Source organism: Podarcis vaucheri, assembly GCF_965113315.1.
Source record: "Podarcis vaucheri genome assembly, chromosome: 6".
Taxonomy (NCBI): domain Eukaryota; kingdom Metazoa; phylum Chordata; class Lepidosauria; order Squamata; family Lacertidae; genus Podarcis; species Podarcis vaucheri.
In genome coordinates this window covers 24,799,244-24,817,468 of record NC_138764.1, presented here as the reverse complement: position 1 = coordinate 24,817,468, position 18,225 = coordinate 24,799,244, and the positions used below count along the sequence as shown (strand labels likewise).

The window sequence follows — 18,225 nt, the reverse complement described above, 5'->3', positions numbered from 1 at the left end:
CCTCTATAGATGCTGTTATGCAATCCCTGCACCCACAGTGGTACCTCGGGTTACATACGTTCCAGGTTACAGACTCCGCTAACCCAGAAATAGTGCTTCAGGTTAAGAACTTTGCTTCAGGATGAGAACAGAAATCGTGCTCTGGCAGCGCGGCAGCATCAGGAGGCCCCATTAGCTAAAGTGGTGCTTCAGGTTAAGAACAATTTCAGGTTAAGAACGGACCTCTGGAACGAATTAAGTACTTAACCCGAGGTACCACTGTAGTTTTTTTTCAAACACATGTTCAGTATTCACAGGCTTCAGTGGAAGGCTGTACCCCTGCTGTACGTATGTTTTGCTGCACATCTGCAATGTGCAAAGACATTGTTCCATTGGGAAACTTGCAAAGATGTCTGACAGACTGCACTGGAGGGAAAGCTGGGTGGGACGGACCTATGAACATCCTACTTGGCAAGCATCCTTTGAGCCCACGGAGCACTTACCTGTCTGCAAATGTTTGAAAAGAACTGTTGTTTTTGGAATTAGCGGTCATTTTAAGGGGGTTACAGAAGATGGTTCCGAGTACTCAAATATTTATGTTGCTTGGATCTGCCATCTTAAGTCAAATTCAGTTCCCAATAACATTTTCAGTAAACACATCACCTTGCACATTCTTGTAAATAAACCTTGAAGGGCAAAAAAAAGGACATCAAAGTTGTTTCACTTTCCAATTTATTTAATTTGTGTAGCCTTTTTATATTAAGATATTGTACAACATAGATTTCCAAACAAAGAGTACAATTCCTTGTGCAGAGAGTGGGTGCAGAAAGCACAACAAATATTATTTGGAATATTACAGTACAACTGAGTATAAGGCAGCAGAAAATTATACATGTTTTGGTTACTGATTAATACATTCATTTCAAAAGAGTCATCTACAGAAATGTCTATTTTCCATGAGTGCTGAAGATAAAGTTAAGGCATTTATTAACTCGTTATATATAAGTATACACTGTCAGAAAGATTAGCCCTAGGTGAAACTGAGTAAGTTCTATTTTACTCTTATCAGGAAGCGTAGACTGGCCTTTGATTAGAATTGAGCTTGGATAGAATGAAGTTCCAGTGAAAATAATTCCACCTCTGCTGCACCTGAACCAATACTGTCTGCGGCTAGCTTTCTTTCTACTCTTTTCCTCAACCCTTCCACTTTCTGATACCTGGCAAGGAACCAGGCAAACAGGGTAAGATGATTCGGCAGACTGCCAAGCCATCCATCCACCCTGCCACTATCTTCTACACACATTATCAAGCACCAGGTTTTGTAGAAGCGAAGTCACGTAACTTTATCTCCTTTCCACTATCAACTATGAAGGGAGCTAATGAGAGCGAGATGAGATATTGCACAGATGGAGGGAAAACCAAAGTGTGAACTGTAGCTTGTTCATCAGTTTTGACTGCTCCAGTAGCATTGAAAGGAAGACATGCCTCTGCTTGTGGCTGGCGATACCAACATGGGAAGTTTCCACCTTGCCAACCTGAAACATATAATGTCATCCTCCCAGTGTTACCAGAACAGTGCAAGAGAAGGCATGCCGCTTCTAGGGACTTAGGAATAGGCCTTTTTCTTCCCTAGCTTTTACTGCAACTTGTTAAGCGGGATTCTCATATTTACCCTTTGGTTGCTTCCAAGTCCTAGAAGCCCTGGCAAGCAGAGGAGATTATGAACAGGCTGCTCAAGTGATCTATTGGCAGAGCTATCTTCATTACATTGAATTTGTGCGGCGTAGCAAATCGTTTTGCCATTGTAGAGTGCCTGAATGGCATCGGTGCCCGGCCTGACCTTCTTAATATGACGTAAGCTTACCAAGCATCTCATCAGAAACGTTCTTTTTGCTGGCTTCTGAAATCAACTTAATTGGTCCTTCGACAGAATGCATCTTACATTATCAACACTGGAAGTATTTCTTTTATTGTTATTATTTTTTAAACACCTTTATTCTGTAGGCATATTAGCTTAGCAAGCTTCATAATTATCGCCAACACTATTTTCTTCTAGAAAATCAGGTTTTGGCTTCCCAAAAGCATGCATTTTGTAATAAAGGTACACATGTGAAATTTACAAAGCTGCAATTTGTGCCACTTACTTGGGAGTAAGACCTACAGAATTCAGTGCGACATCCGACTAAACATGCAAAACACCTGATGAAAATCATATTACTATGTTAAACGTAGCAGTCCTTCTCCATTGGACCTGTAAAATGACCTAAAAGTAGGTGGAGGGAGATGGGGTGAAACAGACTTAATGAAAGGCTGGAATACTTTTGCATAGTAGCACTTGGCAACGAGGATCGAGAGATTACTATCTTGTCCTATGCTCTTTTTAGCAAAACTATTTTTAGCCTCATTCAGGGTGAAAAAAGAAAAGTATTACGGATCATCCTAACGGAAGTGTTCATATTGCATTCACCTTCTGAATTTTGTAGGTTAAGGCAGCAGGACATCATTTCAACTAGCTTAATCATGGCTCCATGCAAACCCGTGTTGTGCTAGGACCCCAATCTAGGAGACTGGGTGCACAGTGGATCCCACTATTGCTGTGGACATTCAACTGAACATGAACAATTAAAAAAACTCTGAATTAGGCCTGCCTAAATGGTGTCCACCAAGCCAAATGCACCCCACCAACTGTGCACAGGAACCCATGAAGGGACTTAGTAAAGCTTTCCGTTTTGCTTCGTGGTCAGGAGTAGGGAGATCTGGCCATGCCGTGGCGTAGCTGCTTGCTGCTGTTGCCACTTACTCACTGCACCCATGTCTCCCCACAGACGCATCTTGCCCAGTGGTGGAAGGCAGCAGTTTTGATTACCGAAGCCAAACCTGCCTTTGGCTCTGCTCCATGGCAGGCGACTGCCACGTATCGGATTCTCCAAAATGCCATGCCTGGCTTCACTGTTAGGCATTGCCTCCTGAAGAGTGCAGGTTGCACTTACATTTTTCTTTGTTATACATGGTTTTCTGCTGATGAGCCTAACTGCACATGGCTGCATGGTGAATTAGTAAAATTTGTTGGTTTAATGTGCAGAAAAAAATACTGTACGGCTTCTTGTTTGTTCTCAGAGATAAATGTGTCACAGTGGGATTAAAATTCTACCTGTCAGCTCCTGTAACTGTTAAGCAACCCACTTTGACACGTCATAGATTTGCAGGCTGTCCGGTCAGGATTTTAAAGGACTATGTAAAACAACACTTGTAGCTACAACATAATGCTTCCGCACTCCACAACAAATACCCCGTTCAGGGCCATGAATGTTTATTCCATTAATTATGAATTTCGCTTTGGAATATAAGCTAATGCAAAAAGAAAGAAAGAAAGAAAGAAAGAAAGAAAGAAAGAAAGAAAGAAAGAAAGAAAGAAAAGAAGAAAACTCTCTTTTTAAAAATCTCAAGTGAACGTTTTCGGGGAACAAAATACCCTTCTAAGACACATAAATTATTTAGGAAGCAGATGTCTGCATTGTAACGGACAATTCATATCAATGACTGGCTGCCACATAGATTGCCTATTCCTTTGAAGCTTTGACTCTAGGCAGCCAAAACCCATTCCTGTTGCTGGTTTGCCGTGGTGTAAAAAGGAAAAGAAAAAGAGTCCTCTGATTTACCCTGGGAGAATCAGCACAAGGAGAAGATGCCATACTTAGGACATTCCAAGCATTTGGCCATTTTCTATAATGTGTACCTTATACTGAATGCTGCTGGGTGTAAACTAACCCAGCCCTCCCCTGCATATTTTGGACTACACCTTTCATCTGTCTCAGCCTGGATTACCTTGTTGGCTGATGGGACTTGTCCTCCAAAACATTAGGCGGGCACCAGCCTGGGGAAGGCTGAACTAGCCTTTAAAACTAAGTCAATATATAGCATGAAAGATTATCTGGATAAATTCAGCCCAGATTAGGCACTTTGTCATTGATATGACGTGCTTAGCAATCCACCACTGAATGAAAAGGAGTTTGCAAATGCTTAATTTTGTGGAGCGCCATCTTGAGACCTACAGATTGTGGCAGTGATGCTTTCAGAATCCTAGGCCCTGTACAAATTACACCACTCTTTTCTGTTCGCCCAGAGGCTTGGAGCAGCAAGGCGCAGCATAATACAAATACATGATATCAAGTTTTAGGAGCTGGGGTTAAGGTACTGTACAAGGATTTTAAAAACAACAACAGCTGACCAGATTTATTCTTTTTTCAGTGTTGGACAATCTCTGAGGAAAAATAAAATAAAACCAATTCTTTTTCACATTCAGCGGCTGCATCAAAGCTCAACAGCAAATAAAATGGTTTCTATCGACATTTATCTTGATGAGGAAAACCGTAAACTGCAAAATTCCTTTTTTAAAAAATAAAATAAAATCCTATTCATTAATTAATTGCCTCTAGGGAAAAGGAACAATATATTCACTAATGAACAATAAATTCACCAATTTGTGCTGATTCATCACTTCCACACATTACTGAAAACAACTGAGGAGCAGTTTCAACAGTATTCCTTTAAGGAGTCCACTGTTGTGTTCATATGCAAAACCGCAACTCTGATATGTAGAACAAAATATTATTTCCATGTAAAATCATTGCTCTTTATGTAGAAATATGTGTGAAATTGCAGCTTTCAGAAGTCAGAAAGGATTGCCGATTTTCTTATTCTGTCATGTTTAGAACTGTTCCATGTTTTCCATTAAAACATTTTTTTTTAAAAAAAATACTTCGTTTTAGGTTATTAACTCTGTGACAAAACTGCTAAACATTCTCATTGCATGTAACTAAACTTTAGGTGATGCAGACAAATGGGAGAAAAGGTGGAAGAGGTTTTGCACAACAATACTTGAATGATTCCGGTGGGTTTGTTGTTTTTTCCTTTCTCTTCATAAGCTGCCAAGTCTCTTAGCTGGTGGCGGTATGTGCATGCATACGTTTTGCTACATCATAAACATAGGTGATGTCTGGTCGCTTCTCTGGATCTGGGTTGATGCACATATTAACTAATTGTCGCAGCTAGGGGGAAAGAAAAGAAAAAAAGCACTGTGTGACAAAGTTATTAGGGCCATCCTTCTCTCCCTCCTCCAAACTTCAATTAGGAGTACTGGAAAACTACAATAGTGTGGCACTAATGCATACGCAGGGGTGTAGGGGAAGGGTAGTACCACTGGCCATGCTCCTTCTGGGGTAGTTTGTCCACCTTTGCACTCAGTTCTAACATGTGGCTCCTATAAGCTGTCAGCATGTGACAAGTAGCCACACCCTGGGAAACAGCTTTGATTGGCCAGGTAAACCAGGTGAGGGTAGCTGTTGCGTCTCAAACCCTCAGAGTTAGGGACTTTCCCCTACATGTGAATACAAGCTCTGGTGGTGAGCAGATGAGACCAATAGTGAGTCCAATGGTCAAGGCAGCGGTTTCTACACGTGCTACAGAGGGAAGTGAGAGGTAGAGGTGGGGCTCATTAACCTGAGAAGGTGGCCCATCTAGGAAAAGGAAAAACTCTGATCCTAAACCTCTGCCACCCTGTGGGACATCTTTGGGAGAAGAACAGGCTAAGGAGTAAAGCCTAACAAATCTGGAAGGGAGTCCCTAAGACGGCTGCATGGTGCCTTGTGCACTTCTTTCCAGCCAAGCTGGTGCCAAATGCATTTTTCTTTTGGACCACATTGGCAAGGCTGAGAGGGGTGTCTTGTTGTCTGGGCAGCCCAATGTTGAATGGTCTCTTTAAATTTGAAGGTTCATTATTGTTCCACAAGATGTGTATGTCTTAAAGGGCCAGAGCAAATAATGTGACCCAGTTTTACAGCTGTGAAACAGTATAGCAGGTGCTGCTAAGTTGTGTTGTTTAAGCTGTGTCAACAATTGGGTATAGTATATAAAGAGCAGCACCTAGCTCTCTCAGTACCCTGGGGGAATGGGTTGGTGGTTGGGTCATGCTTGTTGATATGTTTAGTGTAAAATGAGTTTTTGTTTTTTGTTATTAAAACCTTGTTAAAGTTATTTTTGAATTCCTTGTAATGCGTGGTCTCCCCAGCAAGCTTTCTGCAGCGCAACTAAACTGCAAATAGCCAACACCCAGAACCTCCAAGCACACTGCCCAAGCTTCAGTGTTGCTAACACAATGGTTTGACTTCACTCCTATACTCCATTGTCTCTTGAGACAGACAGATGCCAACAAAATGCATACAACAGGGGTGGCTACCCTGTGACCCTCCAGATATTGATGGACAACAACTCCCAGCAGTCCCAGCCCACATAGCCAATGACTAGAAACCATGGAAGCTGTAGTCTAATTACACTGAAGGGCCACAGGTTAGCCTCCCTGGCAACCCAGTTTAAAGTATACATTACTATAATCATTGGTATTCATTGAGTTATAGGTGTCAGAGCCACTCATTTACTCTAACTTGTTGCCTTAGAATAAACAAGTTGGAAAAGACCCTTCAAAGGCCTTGAAGCTTTGTGGCCCTTTGTGGTTATGAGCTGAATATCCCCTTCAGTTCATCTGGCAAGATTCATTTGTAACCTGGTCATGTCATGTGAAGGACTCAGCGAGGGATTCCTTTATGAGCAACATATACTGAACAACCAATACAGTCCCACACAGATAAATCTGATTCCACTACCTGCATGGGGATGAACTGCGCCCATGGTTTTTAATATACTATACATGGTTACTGGCTTACTCCCAGGTAAGTTGGTACAGAGTTGCCGACTAAGACGTACTAAACACAAGGCACTGCTGCAAGGTCAATGTGTGTAGGATACTTCAAATTCACTTCTACATTAATCTCACCATGGAAGTCATTGAAAAGGAAGCTGCAATCCTACGCACACTTACCTTCAAGTAAGTCTCACTGAACTCAATGCATGAATAGGATTGCATTCTTAGTCTCTTTTTTTTTTTTTTTACCTTGTGCCTAGCATGGGGGAAACTTTAATTTCAGATATATTAAAATGGGACTCCAGACTTCTATGAAATCAATCCCCCCCCCCACTGCCCCACTTTCCATTTTCGATGTAGAGTTGCAAAATAAAGGAATAGTCCTATGGGGATGCATGTTCTTTGTTATTAAGAGTGCGCGTTCAGTTTAAGTGAGGCTTAACTTCAAAGTTCACAAATCCAGAAGGAGATGACCCAAGATGCAATAGGAAAGCTACATGATCTGCCACAGGAAGATGCAAGGGGTTGATGATATATTGCAGCCGACAAGAGCAGTGTATTAGTACGCTTAGCCAAGAGGCAGTCAATGGCTGAACGCTTTGCAGACTGCTTATATGGCAGGCAGGCAAGAGATTTCTGAGAAACGAAGGTTTCAGCTCCGCAAAGAGAACCCTTTTGGGCAGATCCTGAAAGAACTTTGTAGTATTTCACGCCTGCCACAGGTATTTTATCTACTGATGGGCTGCTGCTTGTAGGCTGCTATGCAGAAGAGGAAATATATATGTGTAAAATTAATGTTGTAGGACAAATTGAAAAGTGTCAGGAGTTCCTTTTTTTAAAAAAAGGTAAAGTGTAAAATTATTTATTCATAATTATTAAATATTAATGCATATCAGGAAGGAATGTTTCCTATAATCTAGATATCCTAAGTCTGCAAGGGGAAGCTGTATGTATGTATGTATGTATGTATGTATGTATGTATGTATGTATATGAATGTATTTATTTCCTGCTGATCAAGATGGCTATTTTATGCTGAAGAAGCATGGAAAGGGAAAAAAATAAGCCGCTGCTTACTCCTATTTTGAATATCTTAAACACGGACTTGGGCTGGGGATGAAGCTCCAAACCTGGCATCTAAACTGCAGAAGAAACTGAGACTTTGGGTAGATGCCATGAGCTCTACAGGAGAGAAAGTGATTGAGGCAGACTCCCCTTAAATCTTTCTAAGTATGAACTCTGAAGTATTTGTCAAAGCTGAAAAAAACGGCTCCCATCCTATTGCCCGAATGCACATTACTTCCATGAAACATCTTCCCTAAAAGCACAAAACACAGAATGTTCTTTTCTAAGGTGTGTGGAAAGACAATGACTTCTTGCTGAATACGGGATTGCAATGCCTTTGCCTATTGTCAGGAATATCCATTTCCATAAAGTCGGGAAGGTTCCCTATTTAATATGGAGCTAGTAGCATCCATTGCATTCAGCTGACCTGGGGGATGCTAATGTGAATTAGGCTGAGCCGAGATGTCAGGACAGCAATATATTCTAGTCTGGTATGGGATGAGCAGCATGCTCTACAAAAGGCAGACTGGGACATTACCTAAGACTGGGAAGGCTCCTGTTGCATCTCTGAGCAGCAGTCTCCTTCGGCTCGGCTTATTCTCCTTAACCTCCTCTGTGAACTTAGCACAATGACAGTATTTTGCCTGGAGCTTAGCCTGGTAGTGGGGAGCAGCGGGACACATTTCTTTTTACTTTAACAGGTTTGTCAGACTCCAAGGGTGGGGGGGGGACTCAGTGTCCCTCAAGTCATAAAAAGGGACCAAAAAAAAAAAAAAAAGGCTGACACAGGCAAGCCAGTGTTTGGAAACGCCTGCGATGGCGGAGAACTTGGATTTAAAGCAGAAAGAAACATTGCTTATTCCTAAGCAGAAGGTATTCACCTAACGTATTACTCCTTAAAAAGATGCTACTAAGGGTCTGTTTTCACCTTCCCCCTGTCAGGCAGCAGAGGAACCAACCCCCACAGTGGGTTGCCAGAAACGGATAAGAAAAGTCCTTACCACCTGCTTTTTATTCAATATTTACAGAGAGAGGCATGGGAATGCAACCTTTTGGAATAATGGTGTTGTCCCGAGTAAATCTCCATGTCCCTTCTCTCCCACTTCCTCTTTCGTCAACAGCACCACCCCCTTGATGGTTGCCACTTAGGGCCATCTGTCTTCAAGCTCTTTGCTCTCCTACTTTTAAGGCTCGCCAGGTTCTGGGAGATGGCGGGTCTGGAATGCTTTCTAGTGGTAACATGGCAGCCAGCTGCTCTGGCTCTGTCTCCTCCTCCTCTCCCATTATTTCCCAACATTTCCCCTCATCTTCCTCTGAGCTGTGACCTCCCTCAAACCCCTGTTGTAATGTCTTCTTCTCAGGAAGGGTCAGATTGGGGAGGCGGTCTCCATAGTTCCTCCTCTGCCCAGTCCCCGACACCCCCGCACACAACTTTTAAGCATACTAATATATGAAGCTGCCTCATGTCAGGTTAGACAATTGGCCATCTAGCCCCAAACTTTCTATTCCAAGTGACAGTGGCCCTCTCGGGTCTAAGACTGAAGACACTGCCATTCATGACAGAATGGAACCTACAGGGCATTCTGCATGTAACACATGTTTTCTATCACTAAGATGTGCTACACACACACACAAACACACACACACACACAGAGAGAGAGAGAGAGAGAGAAAACATCCAGGGGGGAAACATCATGCATCTTCATTAGAAGCCCATTGAACTTTGAACCAATACAAAAACAGAATATTGCTGGGCATAAGAAGAAAGTTTGCCTACTGATATTCTCACCAGTACAAGTGTAAGATAAACGTCTTGATCTGAAGCTAACAGGTGTTTGGCTACATACTTCATAAGGGAAAAAATGTTTTGAATTGAAGACTGAGCCAATAGTCACGTACTTATAAGGGTCAACGTCAAAAATGCAAATTCAATGCCAGAAGTAATTGAGAAAGCACATGGGAAACTACCAGTAGTGCAATAGCCCAATGCAAATCTGTGGAACGGCCATACTTCTGCTGCACAATAGTGTGCACAGTTCTGGTTGCCACATCTCTAAAAGTGACACTGTAGAGCTGGAAAAGGTCTAGAGATGCTTAACCAATAACATCAGTGGGCTGAAGCATCTTCCCTTCAAGGAAATGGTACAATGTCTGGGCCTTTTTAGGTTAGGGAAAAAAGGAAAGTAATGGGCAAGGCATGACAGAAGTGTCTAAATTTATGCATGGTTTAGGAAACATACATAGAGATAAAAGTTTTTTTCTCCCTTTCTCTTATAATATTAAAACTCTGTGCCATCTAATGAAATTGAATGGCGGGAAGTTCAGAAGCGGTGAAAGGAAGTGCTTCCTTAAAGAGCAAATGATTTATGGAACGCATTACCACAAAATGTGCTGATAGCCAGTATGGTACCAGTTCTTGGTCTGCAATATCTGGAAAGAGATGTTGCTTGTGGACTTCCATCTTAATGTTGCTTCCATCTTAATGTTGGTATTTGGTTGGGGGGGGGGAGTGATGTTGGGGATATCTCTCTCTCTTACGAGCTCCATTATGCCCTCAAGACCTTTTATGGATGATTTCTGCTGGTTTTATGCTGATGTGTTTTATTGTGTTTGAGGAGCTGATATATTACATTAACTGTATTTATTGTAGCTTTAAAGGTTTTCTGCAAGTCTCTCCTTGAAAGGATTTGTATCCACCATAAATAAGCTGGTTGGCCACTATGGAAAACAGGAATCTGGACTAGATAAACCTTTAGTCTGATTTAACAGGGTTTTGTGTGCTCAAGCAAGATCACCTCCCGCCCCTTGCAGTTTCTCCAATATGCAGCTAAACCTCACCTGATTAGAGTGGGATGCCCAATCACACAAATGCCTGCTCTGGATGTTCCTTCTCCTTTATGGAAGGGGAGGGGAGGCTGAACATACTGAGTACTTTTGTTAAGCACACAGGTGTCTCTTGGCTTTTGAGAACTAGCAATGCTTGTTCCACACAGTGGTGAAGGAAAATGTAGGTCTGTTTCATTTTGGGACCCCGCTCTAGGGACACACATGTATAATGTTTTCCATCTCCTAAAGAGCATCATTAGCAATTGACTGGTTGGCAGGTAAATTACTAGATTTGCCATCTGTCATTTGATTGCGCAACACTTAGCTGAACATGTGAAAGGTCTCCAATGAAACGTATAAACGAATGAAACAAAAGACCACTGCGAGGCAGTTAATCTGCGATTGCTCATTCACACGTACAGGTCATCACTTGTCATCAATGCATGTATGAGAGAACCAGCTTTTATCTTCTGTGCATTAACAACCAAGTGCTCTGTTTTGAACAACTCCAACGATGTCCTAAGGCAATGCTTCCCAATTAGGGGTCTGGCAACCCCTGGGCGTCCGCAGATGCACTCAGGGGGTCCGCAGCCCCATCCTTTCCCTCCCTCCAAGCTAATCTTTTGTCATTTTTGCATGGTAATATCAAAGGTTTTATGGTCTGTTTTAGCACTGTGTGGTTTTTCAATATATTGGCCAAAATTGGTTTTGAAATCCAATCAGAAGGTTGGCGGTTTGAATCCCCACGACGGGGTGAGCTCCCGTTGCTCGGTCCCAGCTCCTGCCAACCTAGCAGTTCAAAAGCACAACAGTGCAAGTAGATAAATAGGTACTGCTCCAGCAGAAAGGTAAACGGTGTTTCCGTGCATTGCTCTGGTTCGCCAGAAGCAACTTGGTCATGCTGGCCACATGACCTGGAAGCTGTCTGTGGACAAAACACCGGCTCCCTCGGCCAGTAAAGCGAGAAGAGTGCCGCAATCCCCAAGTCATCCGCGACTGGACCTAACAGTCAGGGGTCCCTTTACCTTTCTCAATCAATATATTGCTCCTCACGCGAGGGAGAGCAATTTCAAGGCACTGCCGATATCAAATGATGGTCTAAGCTGCCTTCCTTCATGCTGAGGGAAAACAGGGCAGCTGATTGTCCTCATTTCAAGACACCGGGCACTACCTTCTCCTGGCACTGAGGCAGAGCAGATTTTCTCAGTCAGCAAGAAAGCCGCAACAGCCACAATGGACTTGCATCTTCACTGGCTACCCTGCTGACGGCGGCTTGATGCACCCCCTCCCACTCAAACCATGGGGTGGAGATGACTCCCCTTCCTCTCTTCCCCCCCAAACACCTGATCTCCGTGACTGCTCCTTCCCTCATCCCCAGTCTCCAATTTCAGACACTGTGATATATCGGAATATCATGATGTTCAGCTGCCCATATATCACAATGTTGAAAACCAGATATCGCTCAACCCAAGTCTGTTTTTTAGAATACCTAAAATCTTTTGCTACTAGGGGCTACCCCACATTTTGTTCCAAAAATTGCTTTGCAGAGGTATTATTATTTTATTATGAATTAATCAAATTTATATACCATCTCAGGGCGGTTCACAGAATAAACTACTGTAACTAACATAGTTATCAATTTTTTTTCAAAAGTAGGGGGTTCATGGCTTGGCTTTTGAAAAATAGGGGTTCTCAGTAATTAGCTAATAGGGAACCACTGTCTGAAGGAACTTCAATGCACCTGCCAAGCCACTGCGAAAGCCACGTGGTCAATGTAAAGGATAAAATAAGAACAGCACAACATAAAAGAGAACTGTAAACTTTGGGTAAAACAATCTCACTGCCATCAAATTCTTCCACATCATCATTGATAGAGAAAATAAAAAGGAAAGGGTCCCAAAGGCAACCCTGGCAGACTCTTCTGCAAGTGGAATTCTCATTAGTATCTAGGGTAGGGTTTTTTCATTGTATCTATATATTTATTTGTTGCAGTCAAAGCTAGCTTTGGAATATGTCTTACTAGGATTGTAGAAAAGGGATGTTTCAAATTAGTACTCAGAACACATTGATTTGTAAGAAAAGACTGCCCCCCCCTAATATGTCCCCCCCAATAAATTCAATGAAAGCAAAGAACGAACAAAATCAAAAAGCAATTTGCAGATTTTGAAACCTTTGTGGCGATTAGATAAGCTTCAATATCCTGAAATGAGACCTCTCCATCCTTTTGATTCAGCAGCTGTGGTGTTATGGAAGGCCTAGGAACATTCCAACTACTCAAAAATAAAATAAAATAAAAAGTAGTTGTCAGCATGATGGGTTTAAGGAACCAGCCGAACTTTTGGCAGGAAGGAGTTCAGAGAAGGAAGGAGGAAGCATTGCCACAACTGAGTATGCAAACAGTGTGCACTGTCATGGCATGTGAAGAAGGGTGCTAGTAGACCAAATGGGTTTGTATTAACACAAGCACACACATCAGATTCAAAACCCAGAAAAAACAAAAGCAGCTGATGATTTCACTGCCAAAAAGAAAGAAAAAAGTATATCTGTTTTAGAAACTGATCTTAAGAGTACTGTTTTGTGGTTAAAAGGTTTATTTCTTTTTTAAATGTTCTTCTGTGAAAGCAGACAGAAGCTGATGCAAAGTAATTTTATTCCTTCATAAAATTTATTCGCATAAAAAATTCAAGCAGATTTCGTTGTTCAGTGATCCCTGAACTCAGCAGCTCAACCAAGTGCACTTTTCAACCTGGATAACGGGTTTGAAGTCTAAATTTTAGAGAAGTCTTTAGGATGCTGCTGCAGTCTGGCAGACACACTTTAGCCTATTTCCTCCTCTGCAGTTCTATACAAGACTTTCACAATTAAAACTATATTACTAGAAGCAGAGAGAAAAATCTTAAAATGTATTTCATAAAAAAATGTTTTATACCACATGTGATTTTTAAGGGACAACGGGTTCAAAGCAACACCTTCTGCTCTGACGGCCACTTCTTTCCTTAAGAAATTATTTATTAATGGAACAGTACAATTTGCTCTCTTTAGTGCTGTCGGGTGGACAAATGATTTTTTTTTTAAAGGGTGTTAATGTAAATCTCCCTGTTTGTGCATGGGGAAAATATACAACATGGTTGTTGTTGTTGTTGTTGTTGTTGTGTGTGTGTGTGTGTGTGTGTGTGTGTGTGTGTGATTCCACCCACCCCTTCCTAAGCTGGAACTATGCAAACTAAGTTAATAAAAAAGAAGGTGGAATCTTATTTCTCTTTCCCAGTACCAAGACCTTCTATCAGAGCCGGACTTTGATATTTGCCCCTTGGCTGAGAATCCATATATCCAACTTCACACTTAGCTGCAGTGAAGTAGCCCTCCAGGCAGGCCGACTTCAACGAACCACTAGTGGCATCATCATTAAAATCCTGCTGAAGGTCACCATGGCAACCGCCTGCTGAGGCTTCACTGCTGCACTCGGCATCTCCTAATCAGCTACCATGTGAAATGCAAATTCAGACAGTCTGAAAATTAGTCAAGAAGAATAGAGGATGAGGATGCAGATACGTGAAATATTCATGCGCTTCGTGGAAAAAGGAAGACAGCATGAATGACACAACAAAGAACGGCCCCTGACATTCTTGCTATCATTTTGCATTATTGTTCACACCCTACTGTATTTCTAGGCCTCCGGTTCTGAAGTTGCCTATATGAAGTGCCATATTTATATTCCACAAAAACGTAATAATTAAAAATGGCCACTGGAAAAAAAGAGTTAATTGGGAAGGCTACATTAAGGAAAGGTTTCGCAAATTAATGGGTGGTAAATCTCCACCTCAAAAAGTAATTCTAATCATCTTTCTAAAAACACAACAAAAAACCCGCACTGTGTTCCAATTGTCACTATAATAAAAATACAAATTGTCATACTATATATGACAAAGAATGTTTAAAAGACCAAAAATTCCTGGACTGCAATCTTTTATTAATAATCAAAATCTTGAAAGCAAGAGGATTCAAGGTTTTGAATTACAAGTTACTCCCCATTCTGTAAGCAGCGCAAAGCTTTAATACTTACAAAACATATTTCAGAGAGGACATTTATGTGCATTTCAACATAATCTTTAATTCATGTACATTGAACTAGAATAAGTTACTGTAGCCTCTTTGTTGGCTTGCAGCTTACCTAGTTCAAACTTTGAGAATATTTCATTACAAGATAAAAGAATTACGCACACACAAGCATACACAGACTTTTTCATATACTGAAGAAACGTATGTTCTTCCTGTGTCTTCTTGCATTAGTTAGCCAGAATGTGTTTTACATATGCTTTTGCTGCTAATCAGTATTTTGCAACCCTCACCATCTAAATCTAAATGAATTATCAGTAGCACAAGTTCACCACTATGGGAACAGCAATACGGCCTTAATCCTTGACTCTCAGTGCATGGTCCTCTCCTGCGAATGCAGAGAAGCCTCTGTACCACAGACTGGAACCCTGTGTTTTCTACAGGTATACAAAGATGTGTACACATAGAGAATGGAAGGAATTTACAGGGTTCCCATTCCATGCCCAGCACCTTCTCTTGGTAAAGGGACCTGAGTCTGAGCTTAAGCTCCTTGACTTTCCTTGACAGGAAAGTTTTGGTCAGGAATGGGAAACTCACATTATGCCTTATGGTAATCTAGATGGCTTTAGGGTGATCCATGCATGGGGACTAAGCCTGTGCAGGTATTATTCCTACAATAATGAATACATGCATCCTTTATGGGGTTCAGGGGAAACATGGCTATGACATGAGAATGCCTAATTACCTTTGGACCACATCTATGTTGGCAGGTGAACTGGTGAGGAACCTCATTCCTCCATGAAGTTATCAGAAGGGCGGTTAGTTCTCATGAGAACACCAAAGGAAGATGAATTCAGAAGGCACTTGCTAGCACAAGATAATACCAATACAGGTGAATAAAAGAAAATCCTGCTGTTCATTTGTAGCCAACCGAAGCAGATGGTATTAAGGGTTTGGGTTTTCTGCATCCACTGTGAGTGGTTTCTCCTACACAGCATCATTCAAATTTTAATCTCTTGTATTAGAAGGAGGAGACAGGACTGCTCTAAAGTATTATGTATTGCCTTACAGCCATCTCCTTCGACTCTTCTGCATGTGAAAAGTTCAGCTTCAAACCTGCCACAGTGTTGAAAGCACACCATTCTCTTGAGGAAGCATATTCAGGGATCAAGGAAAAAACCTGGCACACTGTTGAGCCCACAATACAAACAAGAAGGTCATGAAGACGTTCTCATGCATAAGCTATGCTTGTGCAAGAACATACCCAGATCCCAGTACAAACTGGAAACTTTTTTTTTTTAAAAAAAAGGCACTATTCAATATTCATCAAGTACTCATACCTCTACCTTCAAATATACTACAGAGAGTGGTGCTACTTACCTCTTCTGAGTAGTGATCCGATGGAAGAGGTGGATAGTCACATTGTTCAATCTTTTTACATAAGGAATACAGGTTCATTTTGTCACCATAGAATGGACTCTGCAGTGCAGCCATCTGTGTGGAATTAAAACAAAATAAAATGTATCTTGGATTTTTTTGTGTGATTTTTAATTTTTAATTTGTGTGTGTGGTTAGGAGGAATAAGTATATTTTCAAGGAACTACTTTTTGTTTCGAAAGGCCCAGTTTAATTTTTAAATGGAAAACATGCTACGTCAACTTCTTGTGATCTTCACTGTCCTTAACTTCATTATATTTGTTTCTCAATCGTTTTTTTGAAGGGTGTGTGCCTAATGCAAGTGAAGCTGGTTTCTGTAATGTTACAGTCTGTTTATATATTTCACTGACATGTCTTTCTGTAACCAGATTATTATTCACCAATACTGACTTTGTGGGACTCACCATACAAATAAAGATCTAATTTTAAAATGAGAATTCTGATCAGAATCTAAAAGAACGGTACAACAAGTTCTGCTCTAGGCTTGCGTTTTTCAAATAGCACACTGCCCTCCCTACCCACCCACCACCACCACCACCATGGAAAATGGAAAACTAATTCAGAAACAGATAGGGTTCTCAAAACCAATTTGTGATATGGCATGATGGCTGAAAAATGTTTAGAATCCCACTGGGGGAATCCCACTGTAACCCCCATGAGTACAGCTAAATTGTTCTTTGGATCCTGACCATATTCCTCCTAGATGATCCCCTATGCTTTAAAGAATGAAATATTGCTGCGTAGTCTGCAAAGCCATAAAGTACTTTTGTAAACTATTTATTTCCGTTTGGAGCCCACCTTCTTTTTGGGAACTTTGTGCAAGTTCCAGTTTACAGAGGACACCACCATGGGTGAGTAAGACCACACTGAAATAAGTTGAGTCATCCATGTTTTGCTTGAACTCCCAATTGCTTTTGTAGACCCTGGACAACTCATCAATCTGGGAAGGATGCTGCCTTATACTACATCAGGCTGCTGGTCTATCTAACTGAATGTTGTCTGCACTGACAGGTAGCAGCCCTTCAGAAAACAGACTTTCCCATCCCTACCTGGTTATTCTAAGGGCTTAATCTGAGACCATTTGAATGCAAAGTAGATGCCTTACTACTGAACTATGGCCATTACCCAAAGGATACAGTCTCTGGCGATTGTGAGGATAATGCTAAAATCTATCCTGAGTCTTTTGGCTGGTTTCATAAACTTTAACCCTTTTGCTTTTTATGCATATACTACTCTCTTTGTTACCATTTCATAGAATCATAGAATTGGAAGAGACCACAAGGGCCATCGAGTCCAACCCCCTGCCAAGCAGGAAACATTTGGCTTTTTTGAGTTAGCCATTTCACTATCTGCTTAGTTCTTTAAAATGTAATTTCTAAATTTAAGGTAAGAAAGCAATTTTTATTCAAAACTGGTGTCAGCAGAATGAAATTTGGTGCAGAACTGCAGCTTCTGTCTTCTGTGCATACCAAACCCCAAACACATATGCTGGAAGCAGAAATGCAAGTTGATACATGCATCAACACTTGATTTAATATAAATACAAATCCTCACAAGCATGCTATGTTACAGGCATAATTCTGGTTTCATGTACACTTAAGAAATTTACCATTATCTTTTGGCAAGGAACCTTTAAAGTAAGAACTTTAAAATATCATTAGTGCACCTAATGTTTATTTGAAGATAGCCCGACTTTACAAAGGCAAACAAACACTGTGGTGCTAACTTTACAGGGATTTTTTTTTATTAAATAAAAATGTTCGTACTGCCTTCCAAACGCTTTAAATCTCTGAACCGCAGCGGTGTGAGCACTGCTTGGAGTGCGATGCTGCCCCAAAGTCAGTCACCCTTTTCTACATGTGCTAATAAGTTTGATTTTGGAAGGACAATGTGTACATTCCCCAGACAGGCAGAGTGTGTGTGAAACACGCTAGTCCATGCTGTGCTACTCAGTGAGCTTCAGCAGGGACAGGACAAGCTGAAAATGGCTCTCATCTGTCTTGTGGTCTTCCAGATAGAACATTTAACTCCTTCGCAACCAAAAGAAAGCTGCAAAATATTAGCCGCGGCATTATTGATAAAGGAGACTTTGGGAAGGAATCTTCCAAAATGGACATGAAGGCAAGGATTTTACAGCAAGGATCTCAAAATCCATTACAGCTGTGCG

The 18,225-nt window shown here is 41.3% G+C and overlaps 1 protein-coding gene across 6 annotated transcripts in view; it reads right to left on the bottom strand.

Moving 5' to 3' along the window:
* Positions 1–694: 694 nt before the first annotated feature.
* The window catches only part of NEK7 (NIMA related kinase 7), an 84,195-nt gene continuing 66,664 nt past the window's right edge, over positions 695–18,225 (bottom strand). For 5 of the 6 annotated variants that reach the window (XM_082225564.1, XM_082225568.1, XM_082225565.1 and 2 more), the window contains 2 exons: positions 16,002–16,115; positions 695–5,027 (listed from right to left, as the gene is read on the bottom strand). In XM_082225564.1, coding sequence (XP_082081690.1) covers positions 4,917–5,027; positions 16,002–16,115 — 225 coding nt within the window. In that variant the 3' untranslated portion in view covers positions 695–4,916. Of the gene's footprint in view, positions 5,028–9,545; positions 14,075–16,001; positions 16,116–18,225 lie in introns of those variants that run through there. The other variant, XM_082225569.1, reaches the window with a different exon arrangement.